Genomic DNA, 18,854 nt, shown 5'->3' with positions numbered 1-18,854 from the left:
ATTTTGATTTGCATTTAAATATTTTCAACTCATATAAATAATTAATTATTATAAATAAATAATAAAATAAATTATATAAAAAAAAAGTGCTCTAATATTGTGTAAATGAAGAAAAAATAAATATAGAATGAAAATTCTTTGCATATATTTTTAATATTCCAAAATAAAAGAAAAAAAAAAATAATAAACATAAAAAAAAATATGAGAAAAATATTAAAGGCATAAACAAATAGTTTTATCATGTAGAGAGAACTAAAAAGTGTATATATAAGTAGAAAAATACATTTTATCTAGTATACATCTATAGTACATATATACATCTATATACTTATGTATATTAAAATATCGTACTCATATATAATATTGTAATCTTTATTTTATTATAAATAGAGAACAATATCATTAAGGAACATTTACATATTCCTGTATAACAAAATATAGCAATATTAAAAAATCTTATTATATAAGTATGATGAAAATCTTAAATTATTCATCATTAATGAAAATAATTGAAGAATTAAATAAATAAAATCTTCTCACAATTTTAATATCTTCAAATTAATTATAAATATTTAATTTCCAAAATTTTAAATTTGGAAATTAAATTTAATAGAATTTGAATTATTTTGTAATATGTTGAAATATTCAGTTTTGAAAATTGACTATTTTTTGCAATACTTTTATGAAAATTTGGAAATTTTATTCTAAATTCTTATTTAATTTTCTTAAACATTTCTACATTTATATTTCATTCAAATTCAATATTTTATTCTTATATCACACATATTATTTTATAAAAAAATATATATTTAGTAATGCCAAATTACATAATAAATTTTCGCATATTTTTGCTGCATATTTTATAAACTGATGAATTTTCTTTTTTAACATTTTTAGTTGTAATTAATTTTTTCTTATTTTTTTTTTTGCATTTATTCTTTTAAAATAAAGAAATTCAGAAAATAAATTAAATATCTCAGTATTTTTAATTCTATTTTTAATTTTTAAATATAAAAAAAACAAAAAAAAAAAAATTGTTTTTATTTTTACCAAAATAATTTTAAATAAACAGCGTACATACAATGTTACATAAACATATTATATGCATACTGTGTGTAAATTAAAATATTTTATATACTTACTCAACACACATTATCTATTTTTAATTTTGTATCACATATAAAAATATACTAACGCACATACTTATTATAATATGGGTATTAAATTGAATTAGTAAAATTGTGAACTGCTTAATTTTAAATATAAAATTTAAGTAAATTATTGTTATATTGGGTACTTGAAATAGAATTTCTAATAAACCTATTGATTTTTTAGTTTCCGGTATAGTTATAAAGATTCCAAATATATTTCTGTAATTAATATCTACTATTGTAAGTTAAAAAGATCTTTCTTAGGTTATTTTTTTTTTTTGTTAGCTCAAATTTCTATAAAATTCTAAGGATTTTAATAATTAAAAGATCGTGTTTTAATAATATGAAACATAATCTAAAACTAATGATGAAGTTTAGAGCACGATTGATGTGTTATATCCCGTCACTACAATATTTCTGTGCATAGCAATCTTTTCAAAAAATTAATATTGTCAACTTTATGTTAAAAAAAATTGAATATTTTTTTAACGAGATTTTCATCTATTTCAAAAAAAAATATTCAATCACATACACAACATTCCGAAAGCTTATAGAAAAAATGTCCTATACCATATTTTAAAATAACTTAGTAAAAAATCCTAAAATACTACTTCAGTACTAATCATTCTTAACTTACTACACAAATATGTAGACTGTAAATTTAAAAAACCATACTTTAATTACTAAAATGTAACAGTACAAAATACTGAACTTGATATAAATTTTTTCTATTAATTGTAAAATATTTTAAAATTTTTCTTATGTTGAATAGAAGGTTTTCACCATAAGCCATCTATTCCTTTAAAGAAGACATTTAATATCAAAAGCATCAGCACAAAATTAAAATTGCTGCGATCAAAAATTTTAATTTAAGTTAAATGTAAAAAAGAAATCGGATTCCTTGTAAAAATTTTATAATTAAACAAAGATCAAGAGAATTGAGAATTTTATAAATCGTAAATTATAGATGATGATTACAATAATACTTCTTTGCTTCATCAAATACTAAATAATAAGTACTTACGTTTTAAAACAAATTCGTATTCGATTACGAGATTTTATTGAATGTTCTTCAACTACCCTTTTCTATTATAATAACAAAAAAAAAAAAAAAGGAATTAAATCAAAATTTAACAAACATCTTTATAAATTAATTGTGAATTTTATTATTTTAATACGAGTATTACATGGATTATATTGAAAAAACAAAATAAATATAATTTAATGTATTAAATTTAATTTATTATCTGCGGATTTAATTTTTCATAATAATTCAAATGGAAGAAAACTATATATTAAATTACATTATATTTAATACGAAATTATATTTAAATTTTGTATATATACATATACGTATATAATATAGACACACATATATAATACAATAATGAAAAATAAAATTTAAATATGAATACATAATGTGTGTGTTTGTGTACCGGAATGAATTCATATTTACAAATTATCAGCTTTAAACATTACTAAAACACTATACAGTATAAATGAATACCAAATCACTGCTAGTAATTTTATAGTAAATTTAGTACATATAGGGTATAAATATAGTATATGTATACGGTTATAATCGAATTTTCTTGACATGATTTTTATCTTTAATAAATTATTAATTGGCAAATATCATCAATTAATATCAATTAACTTTTCAAATGAAAAATTATTATTATTAATTTGGATTAAGAAAATGAGATTCCTGAAAAATATTGAATTATCTACTATATGTTATAAATTCTTCTACTTTTTCTATATAACTACATAGGTACCTATATACATTTTGTTTATTTAAAATGTTTTTAATTTATTTTTAAATAATTTTTCATTTTCAAAAAAAAAAAAAAATAATATTATCTCCGATGCCCTCAATTCAGATGATATTCAGTATAATATAGAAGAGTGAAAAAAAAATCATTTTTTCTACAAAATTTCTAATTTTTTTTTTTTAAAGATTTTATTTTTAGAAATTTCTAGACTTTTCACATTTTCACATTGATTTTTTCGCATATTATATATTAAATTTACATATATATATATTTATATTAGTATACAAATATATTATTTATAAACAAAATTATGTTCAATTCAGACATAGTTGTTACTGTTATAGGTACACAGTAATAAAATTTTTATAAAAACATTTTTGTCTCAAAATACTTAATACAAATTCATTTAATTGAATTTTGTTTTTCATTGTTATATGTATTTAAAAATATACAGTTGCACTGTATACAATAAGATATGATTCTATATATTTATATGTATATATATATATGTATATGCAAATGTACATGTGGATTATATTGTATACATTTCTTAATTTTTTTTTTTTCTTTTCATAATTTTAATTTCATCTTTATACTCGTAAACCAAAATTATGCAATAAATATATTTTCATACATAATTTTTTACACACAAAAAAATCTTTCTCCTTAATACATTTCTATTTAAAATTATTTTGATTATAGGCTTGACGTTAATATAAATTTAACATCAACTTGAGTGACAAATAAGTCAAGTTGACGTTTGATTTACATTCAGGTGTTTCTCCATAATATATTTTCATACAAGGGAGTTTTCGTTCTTTAAAGCTTATTTTGATTAAATGCATAGTTTACAGAGTTACTCAGAGTATACAGTCTGACCAGATCGAAAAAATTTTGTAACCTTAAAGATCTGATTAAAAAAAAAAAATCTGATGTGGTTAGCACATAACCTACGTATTGTATACATAATACAATAAAAAGAAATTTAAAAATAGGCTTAGAGCTTAGTTTATCATTTAATGAATTTTCTAGTGAATTTTCCTAAAACTTTAAACACTCAATTGTTTAAGTAGGAAAAATTGAATTTTGCAAATTTACATTTGAATTCTTATGAAATGTCAATAAAATTGAATTAACACTAATATGATCTTGGTCTCTTACGTTATTCTGTTTTAGGTATGTCTCCTTAATATATTTTCAATTCTTATATAATATCTAAAATATTATACATACAATATTAAAAATTCAAAAATTGTCATTGAAATGAAATCCGAATTTCATTAATATTTCTATGGGTAAAGAAAATCAAACCAAATCAAATTTAGCTAAGTACCACTTTGGTATTGCAAATACAAAATTCAACATAAATTTCAAAAATTCAATATAATTTTTTCTCTGTGTACGCCCTTGTAATAAAATATATAAGAGGAAAAAACTAAAGATAATATTAATTTTCACCTGTATGAAAAAAAAAGTAAAAATAAATTGCATAAAAAATAAAATAAATTAAGAGGCAATTTTAATTCAAATTGATTTATTTACCATATACGAGTACTTACTATATTTTTTTGTAATTGATTTCAAATATTGCAATTTTATGTTTTATTTTTTTTTTTTTACAAAATACCAATATACTTACAAATAAAATGTTCAAAACCGCAAAATGAAAAAATTATTTTGGTTCTGCTTTTTTTTCTAGTTTTCTTTTTTTTTTTTTTCTTGCAATCACCCTTTTTTTTAATTCACAGTCTTATATACTATCTAATAAAAAAAATAGAAAAAGAAATTCAATACAAGAAAATAGGAGAAAAAAAAATTAATTGATTTTAAAATTTAGGTAGTTTACTATTGTATAGGTATGTAATTTACATTTGAATTCTTATGAAATTTTATTAATAATTAAAGTTAAAATTAATTTTATTACAAAATACAAATATATTTTCATTCATGTATACGCATTTCACATACGTATTTTGTACACAATAATTTTAAAATTGGTGGTTTTATTCAAAATGAATTTAACACGTTCACCACTGGTAGTATACACCACACTTTAATTTTCCCTTAATTTAAAAGTAGAGTAAAAATCTATACATACACTAACTAAAACTAAAATACGTATACGCCATTTACTTAAGTATACCAAATCACAGAAGAGTGTGCTGTGTCATAAATATCATCTATTTAAATTGGATAAATTTCACTCTTTCTCGTCTAATTTTCTCCAACGCGATAGTGCCGTGCTAGTTGAATTTGCATGTAAATGATTTCCCAGCTTTGGCCGCCACAAGAAATACTAGGGCTTTTTCATTATTGACCAAAAGCGTGATTTATCGATCTTGTTTATCATAGATGGTTGCGGTAGCCAGGAGAAAAGTTCATTTAATAAATAATATACACATACAAATTACGGCACACTGTGCAATGCTAAAATATTATTTACTTTAACTGGATAAATTTCACTTTTTCTCGCCTAACTTTCTCCAACGCGATAGTGCCGTGCTAGCTGAATACAATTTGCATATGAGTGATTTCACAGCTTTGGCAGCCGAAAGAAATATCAAGGTTATTTCATTATTGATAACAAGCGTGACTTATCGATCATGTTTATCATAGATGGTTGCGGTAGCCAGGAGAGAAGTTCATTTAATAAATACTATTCACATACTAATAAGTATTTACATATTTTATGTATAATCAATTAATTTAAGTTATTAATCAATATTATCTATAATACTAAGTAATATATAGCGGTATATACCTGTAATACTACTATATACTATTTAGTATATAGTAGTATTACACCTATTTACTACTTAATACTAAACACATAGTAGTATATCCTAAGTAATTAAGTTATTATTCATTTATTTACGATATTCGTACACGGAAAACGTCTACAAATCCAGATCTAAGATCAAATTGACATATTTTAATTGAAATCTGCATTCGATGTTTATATCCGTGATTACCACAATACACCTTCATTTTCATATTGCAGTAATACAGTTAGAAAATTCTATTAAAGCTTATTATAGCATTATACTGGAACTCAAGGTTATATTTTTATAATAGTGTGCGGAAAACTTTCACAGATTTGTTTTTCCAACAAAGAAAATTATGTTCGCATGAGACTAATAAAATTTTCTTTTTTGAATATTTGTTATAAGTGTGTTTGCAACATTTTAGAAAAAATTTTTACTTATCGCATGCTATATATTAAACATACATATATACTCGTATATAACTGAAATGATTAAATAAGCAATATCGTTGTATCTATTTTTAAAATAAAGCTGATATAAGGTTAAATTTCATTAAAATTTTTTTTTTTTTAATTTTAAGGAAGCGTTCTTGAATCGTGCTCTTGCAGAACAAACTAAATAGAAAATAAAAAAAAAAACAAAGCAAAATTACACAATATGTAGAGTAAAATTTATTTATAAAAATAACAAGAAAAAAACACAAAATATTTAATTTAAATAAAAAACGAAATACTTGTCTGTAACACTGTGAAAAATAAAAATTTTCTTTTAAAACAAATAAAGTGATTCAAGACCTTAGTTCTAAAAATATTTCAGTAAAAGGAGGGTAAAATTATAAATTTTTGGTTTCTTTAGTACAATTTTTTTTATTTTTTATTTTTTAGAAAAATTTGTGCGTAAATCGCCTTATTCTTTGACATTTAAATCATATTGAATTTAATCATATTGAATTATCAAATCTCTTAAACTTATGTAAACATTTTAAAAGTGTTATCCCCACAATATGTAGAATGTATAAAAAAAAGCATTTTATATGAACATAGAAAACAGCATAGCACAACTTGGTATATCATACATTCTTCGGGTATAAAAAACATATTTTTGATGTTTTATAAGACTAATATAAACTCTATAATACAAATATAAGCATATATAAGGTTAATCACACAATGCAAGCTTTCATTCTAGTACCTATTTCAAAAAAACTTTTAAAAAAATATTGTAATTTTGAATATATCAAACAATTGAGAGCTCATAAAGCTCATCCGCTTAAAAATATGTTCATTTACAAAATTGCATTTTTTGATGATATAAAAAGGAAAATTTATTATAAATATTTAATATAATCTAATGATATATAATAATATATAATGATATATAATGATATATAATCACATTTAGAAAAATATATTTGTAGGAATTGAAATATCTAAAATTTTAAACTTAAGTTATCTTATAAGTTCAAGGATATTCAACAAATTTTCCAACTACAACCTCCAATTGTAAAAGATTTTATAATCATATTCTATACAGATCCCTTAAACTAAATCTTTCCTATATACCGATTCAGCATTTTTGCTCATATACTGAACAGCAATTAACAAAATTTACTTAAAAGTTAATATAAATCATATCTGATTGTCAAAAAACTAATAAGTCCAGGATTCGGATACTGAATTTTCTCTCAAATCTTATTTGAACTTTTTTAAAGAATTTTTTTCAAAATTAATATTTAAGTTTTATTCGTCACTGAAACTAGCTCATGAACTTTTCATGAAAAACGCATCGCATCAGTACTTTTATCAAACCATAGAAAATACACCTTGCGTTTAAGTACTGATTGTAAGAAAACTTTTCCCTATCCCTTATTTTCCAAATGAATCATCAGTCTCCTTTATAATTTTTAAATAATTTTAATTTCTCTTATTTATTCGAGATTTATCGAAAATATGGCTTATACCTTAAAAGTTATATAATATTATTGTTGTATATTTATAATATTAAAAATATTTACCTATATACCGATAACTTACATTTATTTTTATATAAAAATATATAAAAATTGCAACTCTCTTACATACTGTATATCAATGCTCTTACAATATGTATTTGCATTCGCCTTTTTATCTTATTAATTAATCGAAATACGCTGCATATCGGCTCATTCATAATATACATGATAAAAATCCTTCCTCAATTAATTTTTACCAATTCTCGTATATTACACTATATATATTATATACTCGTTCACATAAATATACTATATGTATACGTAAATGTATACATTAATAAAGATATAAATTGAATCAAGGTCGTTATTGAAGTATATCTACATACTTGTTAAACAGAATTAATTTGTCATATTCAAAAATATTACAAACAAGGTTTTCTTTATTATAAAAACAAAATCTTTAATTTCTGTATACATCTTCTATATACATATAGACATTACAAAAAGGTTCATATATGCATATTATTTGTGTTTGTATATGTTTGGTATTTTGACTAAAAACAATATATTAATCTTAATATTTTTTATAAATACAAGATTCATACATAATCAAATTTTTAGTTTTTTTCTTAACAAACTTATATTATTATTAACAATGATGGTTTACCGTGTGTATGAGCTCATTTTCATACTCTTATACAATATTGTATACCGTACACCTTTATTGTATCCTTAAAAAATGACATAAAGATAAAACTTTCTACAAGAAAGAAACAACAAAAAAACTTCATACTCATACATTTTTCTCTATATTATTCATCATTTTGTTGAAAAATCTTGCAAATAAAAAAAAAAATATTTTTTTTTTGTTTTTACAAAATTTTACAAATATTTGCATATCATATACGTTCGTACATTAACTGACTCCCTCTCTATATAAATTATGGATATATCATTTAAAACATAAGTATAATATGCTTGTACGTGCAAGAAATTCATGTTAATATATATACATACATATATGCGTAATCAATGTTGATAGCATTTGAACAGGGTGACACATTTTATTATGAAAAATATTTAAAAATACACAATTTATTCAAAAAATTGTAAGTTCATTTCTATGTGTATTATTACATTTATACTACTTAGCACCTTTGTACACAAGTACAAACTAAATTGTCTTTCAACTAAAATTTGAACTTATTTCAAAGCTATTGTATTATTAGAAAAGTTAAGCAAACTGAAAATAAAACTCATATAAATTTTATAGAAACCAAAATAATAATTACATGTAATTAAGACTTACTAACATTATTTTTATTACAAAATAATTTGTATTTAAAATTTTTTCATATTACACAAATAGATTTGGGCACTTTAAAACAAGTATACATTATGACAATCTCCCAAAATATTTACATATAATAAGAGTATAGTGACTAAATTATTTAATATAATAACTAACAATTTTCCTGAATTTTAAATAAATCTTTTTAAGATCATCTAAACGTTTAAGTTCCATGTTTTCTCCAAAATACACCAGCCTCAATAAAGTAGTATAGTTGAGGAGATAAAAATATATATTTGTAATTTCAAAAATTAAACTCCAATTGCGGCTTTGATATATGTCACTCCAAATTATCTCGTCGTAATTTGGAATAATTTACAAATGAAACGCCGTTTTTTATGGAGTAAAACCTAACCTATGTATATAAAAATTTTAGTAATCTGGTAGTGAAAAAATTACCGGAATACATGATTAATAAAATGATTTATTTTGGAATATTTAAATGAATGAGAGTGTTACAAAATTGAAATGTTATATTTGCTTAACTGTAGCTGTTATAAATGTTTTTTTTTTATGAAATTATTGTAATTAGTAAAAGAAAATAATTAGATATTTGGCCAAAAGAATTTGATACTTATTTTCTATATAAAAATGTCGAGCCACTTACAATATGTCGTATATTATCCCAAATGTATAGAACATTCCAAACTCATTTACATATTAGGAATGTCATAATATCTTTAAAGTATATCAAAGCAAAATTCTTGAATTTTTAAAGTATTTAATGTTAAAAGTAAAGTTAACAGTTATATAACAATATAAAGTACAAATACCGATTATAAGGCATAGTAGTCTCCAAACGCTTCCACATACAAACTATAACTTTATTCTTATAACTTTATAAAGAGTGTTTTGAACTCTTTTCATTCTAATTCTCTCAATATTCTTTCAATTTCAACCGACAAACATTGCGCATACTTCAATTATTTCAAAATTCAATTTTTTTCTCAACACCCTGTAGGTACTTACTATACATATAGGTATTACGTTTACTTAAATATTAATGACAAAGTTTTTGTATATAGTTGCACTTATTTTTTAAAACCCTTAGTTTACAATGAATAAAAAAGTTATTGTTGGAAAAAAAAAATGAAAATAGAAACAAAAACAAAAAAAAAATTGTTATGCATTTTTTTAACTTATTTTCCATTTTTGTTATTAAAAATTTACCAAAAAAAAATATTAATAATACAACAAATAACTGGGGCATTAAAATATTTTTTAATAAAGCAACAAAACAAAAAAAAAACATTTTTTTTTTAATAAACAAAAAATTATAAAATCGACAAAATTTATTAAAGAATTTTCAGGGTAATTTTCATAACTATTTTTTTTTTTTGCTGAATCACTAAAAATTTTTGTGAAAATTTTACATTTAAATAAATCGCACATATTTTGAGTTCAATTTCATACCCAAATATTTTAATCACGTATTAGCCATTTAACTAGAACACGGCAGTCAGCTGAACAAAAAAAAAAAAAACAAAAAAATTGGTGTAATTATTATGCAAATAATATGTGACTTTGAAAATAAATAAACCACCAAAAAAAGAACAAAGGAATTAAAGAAATAAAAGCATCAATAATCAAAAAGAAAATAAAAATAAAAGAAAAGCGACACTTGAATAAGTAAAGCACAGTGCTGAGTAAAACACAGCGCACACAAAACACACCACACTTCCATTCCATACACTCATTTTCTAAAAAGAATGGATGAAAAACAAAATTGCAAAGTGGAATGGAAGACACAAAACTTTAAAAGTCGGGATCATTTCAATTTTAATATTTTTTTTTTGTTCTCTTTCTATTCAATTCTTTCTTACATTTTTTCGTTTATTCATTCATTCATTCCGTTGATTCATTCAATTAATAAGCGAGCGCATTTTTTCATTTATTTTTTTTTTTTTTTTTAATATTTCTATTTAATTTTTGATGCCTAAATTAAGTAAAATATTTTTTCTTATTGTATACTTGTACATAAAATACATTAAATTATTAAGCGTGATCTTTTAGATTTCTATACTTACTCTTGAAAATATTTGAAATTCTATATTAGAAAATTATAAAAACCAAAAAAAAAAAAAATCATACACGCAATTCAATTGCATACTTCTATAAAATTATATTGAATATTTTATAATAGAGATTTTAAAATATTAAAAAAATTTATTGAAAAACTACAATCGTAAAATAAGAGAAAATAATATAGAAAATATGTGATGTAGTCAGCATACTATCGTCCATCTTATGTATGCGTTACAAATTTTGATAAATTTATTCTTATATTATAAAGAAGTCTTATTGCTCTTATATAATCTAATGAAATAATTATAAAAGTGGAAAATACCTGTGACGTGGCTTCAAAATAACAGTAATATTGCAATAATATACAATTCGGCTTATGAATTGTGATTGCTGAATTTTGTATTTATAGATTGTTATAAAGATTTTTCAAATATTTTTTTTTAAAATAGCGGCTTATCATCACTAAGTTTAATTAATTATACCCTATTAACTAAGTTAATTAATAGGGTATAATTGCATTGAGGTAGATGTGCTTAAATACATAATTGTTTCAAATTAAAAAAATAAAAAGTTGATCAACCAAGTCCAATTTGGAAACAAATTTTAGAAATATAAGATTTTAATAGAATTAGTTAATTATTATTAGTCAAGTCACTTGAAATAATTTAATATTAGCTCTTAATGAAGAAAAACTTTCTAAAATTTTATTAATTCGTTTAACCGAAAAATAAAGCTGAATTATAATATTTTAAGAAAATCATTTTATTATTACCTTAAATTGTTAAAAATACGAAATGAATCCATATAGTAAGAAAGCAGTTGTTGTGATACGATGTGTCCCAAAAATTATACAAAACTGAAATTCACAGAATATTAATTTAAATTCTATTAATTCTGAAAATAATTTATTTATTCACGGATCACTAATGAGTGAAAAATTTAGCAGATTATAGTTATAGTATACATCCCTTATACTATGTATACAGACAAACTGGAAGTTATTGTTATTAAACTATGCCACTATACTACCTAATCGCTATTTATTATAAAATAGATTAATAATTTTCATTTCCACACCATTTTGTAGGCCCATTTCACCGAAATAATTTCAATTGACCAAACACTTAATTAAAATTATACTTAAAAACAAAGAATCGTATTTATCTTAATACTTTCCCGGCTAATTATTATCAACATATTTAAGACTAATAAACCATAATAACTTAAAATATAAAAAAAATCAAAACATAATTCAAAACTACATAAATTTAAAACATGTAAGAAATACATGAATCTATATCAAGGACTCCTTTCCCTATATAGTTTTTCTTAATATTGGCGACAAAGCAAAAAAACAAAAATTAAAAATGCAAAATTAATTTATTTATAACAAATAAAACACAAGCATATATTCTAAAATTTTGATGGCAACTTTGAAACATTATCTTAAAAAAATATCTAGTCGCATGTTATACAACCTATTTATAAATGACATGAAAACATTGTATATTAATTAAAAATATGTGTATATGTACATTATTAAACATACAATGCATAAACAAGAATACGTACATATGCAACTAAAAACATAAATATCTTTAAAAAAAAAAAATATTAATAAAAATTAAAAGCAAAGACACCAAGTTACCAAAAATGGTATTCAAAATAAACATTATTATTGAATTTATAATGGTAAAACCAAAAATAAATAATTTTAATAAACCAATAAGTTCATTCCATTTTAAAATATTGCAATAACAAAAATTTAAACATTTTTATATTGCATATTTATAGGGGCTAGCCAATCAAAAATGTTAAAAATTGCGAAGGAAAACACTTTGTGTTTTTTTTCGTTTCTTCTTTAATTGAAATTATGAAAAATAATTTTTAATATTTAAATTATTAATTTTTATTATATATAGTTGAATAACCAATTATTATTATAATCGTTACTTGTAATATAATTATAACTATTATTATTGTTATTATGATTACAATTTTGATTTCAATTAATTTCAATCAAAAAACAAACACTCATTATAGTTAATTTGTAAAACATTATTATACTTTTTAATTTATATATACTTTTTATTTTTTTTTTTTTTCGTACAGTTTTCTTTAAGTAATTGGAGTGTAAAACAAAAAAACCAACACCATGGATGCCATTAAGAAGAAAATGCAAGCGATGAAAATCGACAAAGATAATGCATTAGAACGGGCAACTCTTTGCGAACAACAAGCTCGTGATGCTAACTTGCGTGCAGAAAAGGTAAAAATATAACAAAAAATATTAAATAATCAATGAATTGTGATGTTAATAAAATAATATATACGATATAGTTAAAATAATGTTAAATTTAAATTATTTGAAAATGTATGTAATGAATATTTTACTCAAAATTACCGATTAATAAATTTTTTATAAAAATAAATTAGAAATGGTTTTAAGATAATATAAAGCTGCCGGCAAATTCATCTATTATGCCATAATATTGCTATTTAATTTTAATTTAAATTTTAGAAAGGCACATAATTAATATTGGACTTATATTAATTTCTGCACAACACGTGTAAATGATAATGAAGACCAACGACTTTTAACACATACCCAAAAAAAAGTTTTTAAAATTTACTAAAAATGTAGTATAATAACAAGGGCCCTGGCAGACATACTATTTTTAATTTTGCAACGGTTTGATTGATTATTTGTATTCCACTCAAACATACAACTGTATGATCACATGAAAATAAACAATCAAACGGTTTGTAATTTTTTACAAACTAATTGTAATTTAGTTATTGCAGCTGATTTTAATTGACGCAAAAGTTTCGTTGCATGTCTGTCTGACCCCTAAGACATAGAATAATGTAAATAATTTCAGATTAATTATTTATGTATGATAGCTATTAGCACATGCTATCATACTTAATCATACCTAACTATCATACTGAAAAAAAAAATGCAAAGCATTATTTGAGTTCGTATGTACTTAATTTTATGCAGAAACAATAACTTAAAGAATTCATTTGAAATTTATTAAAAATGAACTTATGTTTTGTCTTTAAATAGTAGAGGTACTCAAACTTGTCTTAAATAATGTCTTAAATAAACTTGAATTTGAAAATCTTAAAACTTTGTCTAATATGTTATACTCATATGCAATTTAAACAGAAATTAAATTTTAATTTGGTTTTTGTTTTCTATTATATAAAATAGGCTGAAGAAGAAGCTCGTAACCTACAAAAGAAAATCCAAACAGTTGAAAATGAATTGGATCAAACACAAGAAGCTCTTACACAAGTTATGACAAAATTAGAAGAGAAAAATAAGGCATTACAAAATGTAAGTTTTATCAAAATTTTATTCTTAAATTTTTTATAATATTTATAATAATATTTTTATTAAAATGATGAAGTTAAATTAAGAATGATAATGGGAAAAAATTTATAATATTGGGTATATTTATTGGGTATATTATTTTTTATAATACTTAAATAAAATGGAAAGTAAAAAAAAAAAATTTAATTGATTGAAAGCAATTGATAACAAACACGAAAAATATTTCTATATAATTTCAAATTCAAATTGAATTTGTAATTAAAATTCTTTATGTAAAAAAAATCTGTAAAATTCATAACTGAACGCAAAAATCATATTATTAACAGTTTAACAATAAAATTTCCAATTATTTAGAAAACACAAAAAAAAAAAAAAACAAATTGTTAAATTAAAAGTAAATTATTGTTGAATATTCAATTATATACGTAATTATTTCTCTATCTAAGATTTAAGTTCATTGGTATACAGAAAAGTTGAATGAAATCTTATTTGAGTTCAAAAGTAATTTAAATGAATTTCACGAATTTTTCAAAATATTTAATATTATATTTTAATTATGAATTAAAAAAAAATATGGATTTGTAGTTGAATGTTTCTGAAATTTGAAATAATTCTTAAACAACCCGAATATATGTAGTCATTTCAGCCAATTCGAATATTCGACTGAGACTCAATATTATGCGACATTATAAAACAAATCTCTTACAAGTAATGTTAAAAATTCATAATATTGTAAACGCGTTTACTTGAATTTTTTATTCAATCTGTACTGTCCCACATATGGCATTTTTTTAAAATTGCTTAATTGACAATGCTTCTATTTTATACACAGCAGGATCAGAATGCTCTGGCTATATATTATAATAAGTAACATTCTTTAAATTTTTAAAAGAATTCAAAATATATTCCAAAGGCATTAATGTAATAACCCAATTAAATTGCGATTTAATCTGTAGTATCTATAATGTGTCTATTTCCAAATTTTATAGAAATTCGGTAAGAAGTGCAGGTATGTTTAGGAAAAATAATGTTTAAGAAATTTTTATTTAAAATCCTATATCGATATCTTAAAACTGTTAAGCTTTGACATTTTTCCAAAATAACGAGAAAAATTAATCTGAATAATGAAGAAAAACCTCTTTTGATACTTAAGAGAAATAACCTTTTCCCAAAAATCTATTAGTACTCGTAATCAGTCACTTCATCCTTCAATTTGGAACGGCATAAAAGTTTTGTGAATTTACGATATAGTATAGTCAAAATTTGTCAATAACCTTAAAATAATAATAAGGAGTGTATAAATAAATGTCTATACCGAATTGCAGATTTGTAACAGCAAGTTGACTTATTCAGCAATAATAATTTTAATTGCTAGCTTTTCTTTATTATTTTATAAAATTTTCATTATACAAATTTTATTAATCTACAAATTCCACATTAAATATACATTTTTTTCTATTTTTTTAATTATATACATATACACACATATATATGTATATAAAAATATTAAAGATCTCATAGGACAATCTTGTATAAATATATTTTGCATATCATAAAATTTTTATTGAAATTTTTTCTCATATCAATTAAATTATATTATAAATATAATAATTAAAATATATATGTATGTATAACAGCTACAATTTAACTTGAGAGTATTTTGAAGTAAGCTACATTTGAAGTAATAAAAAATATACGAATGTATAGCAATTCTAATGTGAATATATAATATATATGGCATGTAGCATTAAATAATATAGAAACTAGGTAACTATGCTCTCTCAAAAAATTTCAGATATCAAATTTCAAATCATTCAAATCTCCAAAAATCCATTTTTAAGAAAACAATAATTATATGCGTGTGTAGTACACTCGTACATTAACATTCTCAATAATTTCTACGAGAAAATTCTACATTTTCTTGTATTGTACAAAAAAAAATATTCATAAAAAATATTTTTCAAAAAAAAATCTTAATGATGTATAACAGCTTATATGTATGTATTAAAAATATGAAAATTAATCAATGGAACAAAAACTTCATTAACAAAATGAGGATTAATTAAAAAAAAAAAGAGAAAAAGAAATAATTTGATAATTTGAAAATTTTATTTCTTAATGCAGTGTAGGATGTGAAAATTTACAGTAACAAAATGAAATCGCAATTTTATAAAATCTTCATTTATAATTTTGTAATTGATTTCTCTCATTTTTAACACAAATACATAAACTTATACACACATTGAATTTTTTTTATTGTTAAAAATTCCTTTATGTAAATTAACACCCTGGCCAAATACGGTTGGAATCTAAAGAAAATGCGATATGCGACGATCAAATCGGATATACGAATATTTTATTGTATTTTTTTCTTTTTTTTTTAATTTATTAGATTTAGAGTATGTGGCGCATGCTCCTATAATAGAATTTCATAAAAAATTTTCTTACACACACATTTTTCACATGTATATGTGAAATTGTATTTTGTTTTTTTTTTTTTTATAGTTTTTCACTGAAAATAAAAGTATATATTTTATTTTCTCTTGGGAAATTCAGAGCATAACATACATGTGCATATATAGTACATACATATACACATGGTGCGATGTGGAAATTCTCGTTGTTAAAAATGAAAATTTGGGAAATTTTTATTATTCTTCTTTTTTTTTTTTAGTTATTCTATTTGTCTTTTTTTTTTTTATTGTACCCTACATATACAAGCACGTTTTTTTTTTGTATACACGTACGCTAACAAAAAAATATAAGAATCTCCCTCTTCCACTCCCACTCCGCTTCTTTTTTTTTCCACGCGCAATAAATCCAAATTGGAAAATGAAAAATTTACAAAAAAAAATATGACGTAATTTTCTGGTCAAAATTTTCATAATTTTCACAATTTTTTGAAAAATCTTTTCAATTATTTTTTATGTATATGAAATTAATTTCAGAACAGAAGAATAATGTTCTAATTTAATTTTATTGAAATGCTCTAATTAAAAATATATGATCATTCATTAAATTTAGGTTTTTATTCGAATACCTCTTAAAAAAATTTAAGAAAGAGAAATGTTTTTGAATTAATTAAAAAAATTAATTGAATTCTCTGAAATAAATAAATAATTCAGAATATTTTAAAAAAAAAACTTTTATATTTTTTTCAAATTTTTTCAATATCTTTATTAATAAAATTTAAGTAAATAATTTTAAAGGTATAAGTATAACAATATATGTAAGATTGTTTAAATAACAAACATACGTATTCGGATACACAACCATTCTAGTACCTAACTAGAATCAATCAGACTTGTTATGTATAGATACTGCGAAAAATATTTTATTAAAAAATTGGTTCACCCTTTATTAATACCCTTGAAATTTTCTTATTTTTTAGAAAATTAAGCTATATAAAATAGGTATTATTTGATCTTGTTAGTATCGCCTTAATTAAATAAAATACATAATCATATTCCAAGTATAATACTTCGGAAACTCCATATGGAAGTCTTGTCAAATTCAAATGTCCAATTAATTGTATTAAGTTAATAGAATTTTAATTGCTGAATAAGTCAAAATGACATTAAATTATGTATGGTATAGTATACATGAAGGACACATTTATATATCGTTTATCCTAACCTAAGCTCAAGTTTGATTTACTTACATATATTTTTGGTAATTTTATTAAATATCTGTAACATGAATTTATAAAATTCTTTAAAATTTGCTGAATATATGTACATATATATACGTACAATCATTTATTACATGATTAATTTTAAATATTCTATAGACACTACACACCACCTATTTACTATATAAGATACTAACCACATTAAAAACAACTATCTAAATTTAAATTTATTAAAAAAAAAAATATTGAATTTCGAATATCGTAAAATTTGAAAACCATTTTAAAAATTAATAATATTCGAAATTGTAATATGTAAAAAAAAATGAAAGCATGAATTAGGATGGTTAATTTTCCAAAATTTTTGTTGGCCTACTTTTTCTAGAAAGTATGAATTTTAGTAGCGGAATAAAGGGAAATTGAGAAGGTTCCGATTTTACAAAAGATGTTTTTTTTTTTAAATTTTGTTTCAGGCCATCTTTTGGATAAAAATAAAAAGCTAAACTTTTATCGCTTTCAAAAAGTTAAACTACTGATCAATAGATGTCGCTTCAGACAATGTTAATTATATTATATAATATATTATTTAAATTATTTATATACATTATTCTTTTTAATTGAAATAAGAAAAATAATAATAACGGTAAGAGAAACAAAACAATAATTTATTACCTAATATAAGAAGAGAATAATATAAATTTTTAATCCACTATTAGTGATAATATTAATAAATTTTTGTAAAACTTTTAAAGAAAGAGCATTGCGTTTTAATAAAATGCAGATATGACTGGTAAGATGTAGATATTGTAAAGGAGCATTCCATAAAATAAATCCAGATGTCTTCTAAATTTCATACTTTTCCCCATTT

General features: G+C 21.7%; 1 protein-coding gene across 12 annotated transcripts in view; it reads left to right on the top strand.

The window, feature by feature from the left end:
• Window positions 1-18,854, top strand: part of LOC129609880 (tropomyosin-2) — an 80,453-nt gene that overhangs the window by 666 nt on the left and 60,933 nt on the right. For all 12 annotated transcript variants that reach the window (XM_055522077.1, XM_055522076.1, XM_055522069.1 and 9 more), the window contains exons 2-3: window positions 13,131-13,287; window positions 14,236-14,361. In XM_055522077.1, coding sequence (XP_055378052.1) covers window positions 13,174-13,287; window positions 14,236-14,361 — 240 coding nt within the window. In that variant the 5' untranslated portion in view covers window positions 13,131-13,173. The remainder of the gene's footprint in view (window positions 1-13,130; window positions 13,288-14,235; window positions 14,362-18,854) is intronic.

The sequence above is a fragment of the Condylostylus longicornis genome, unplaced genomic scaffold (genome assembly GCF_029603195.1).
Source record: "Condylostylus longicornis isolate FDR11 unplaced genomic scaffold, ASM2960319v2 ptg000040l, whole genome shotgun sequence".
NCBI lineage: Eukaryota > Metazoa > Arthropoda > Insecta > Diptera > Dolichopodidae > Condylostylus > Condylostylus longicornis.
This window is presented reverse-complemented; position numbering and strand designations above follow the sequence as displayed.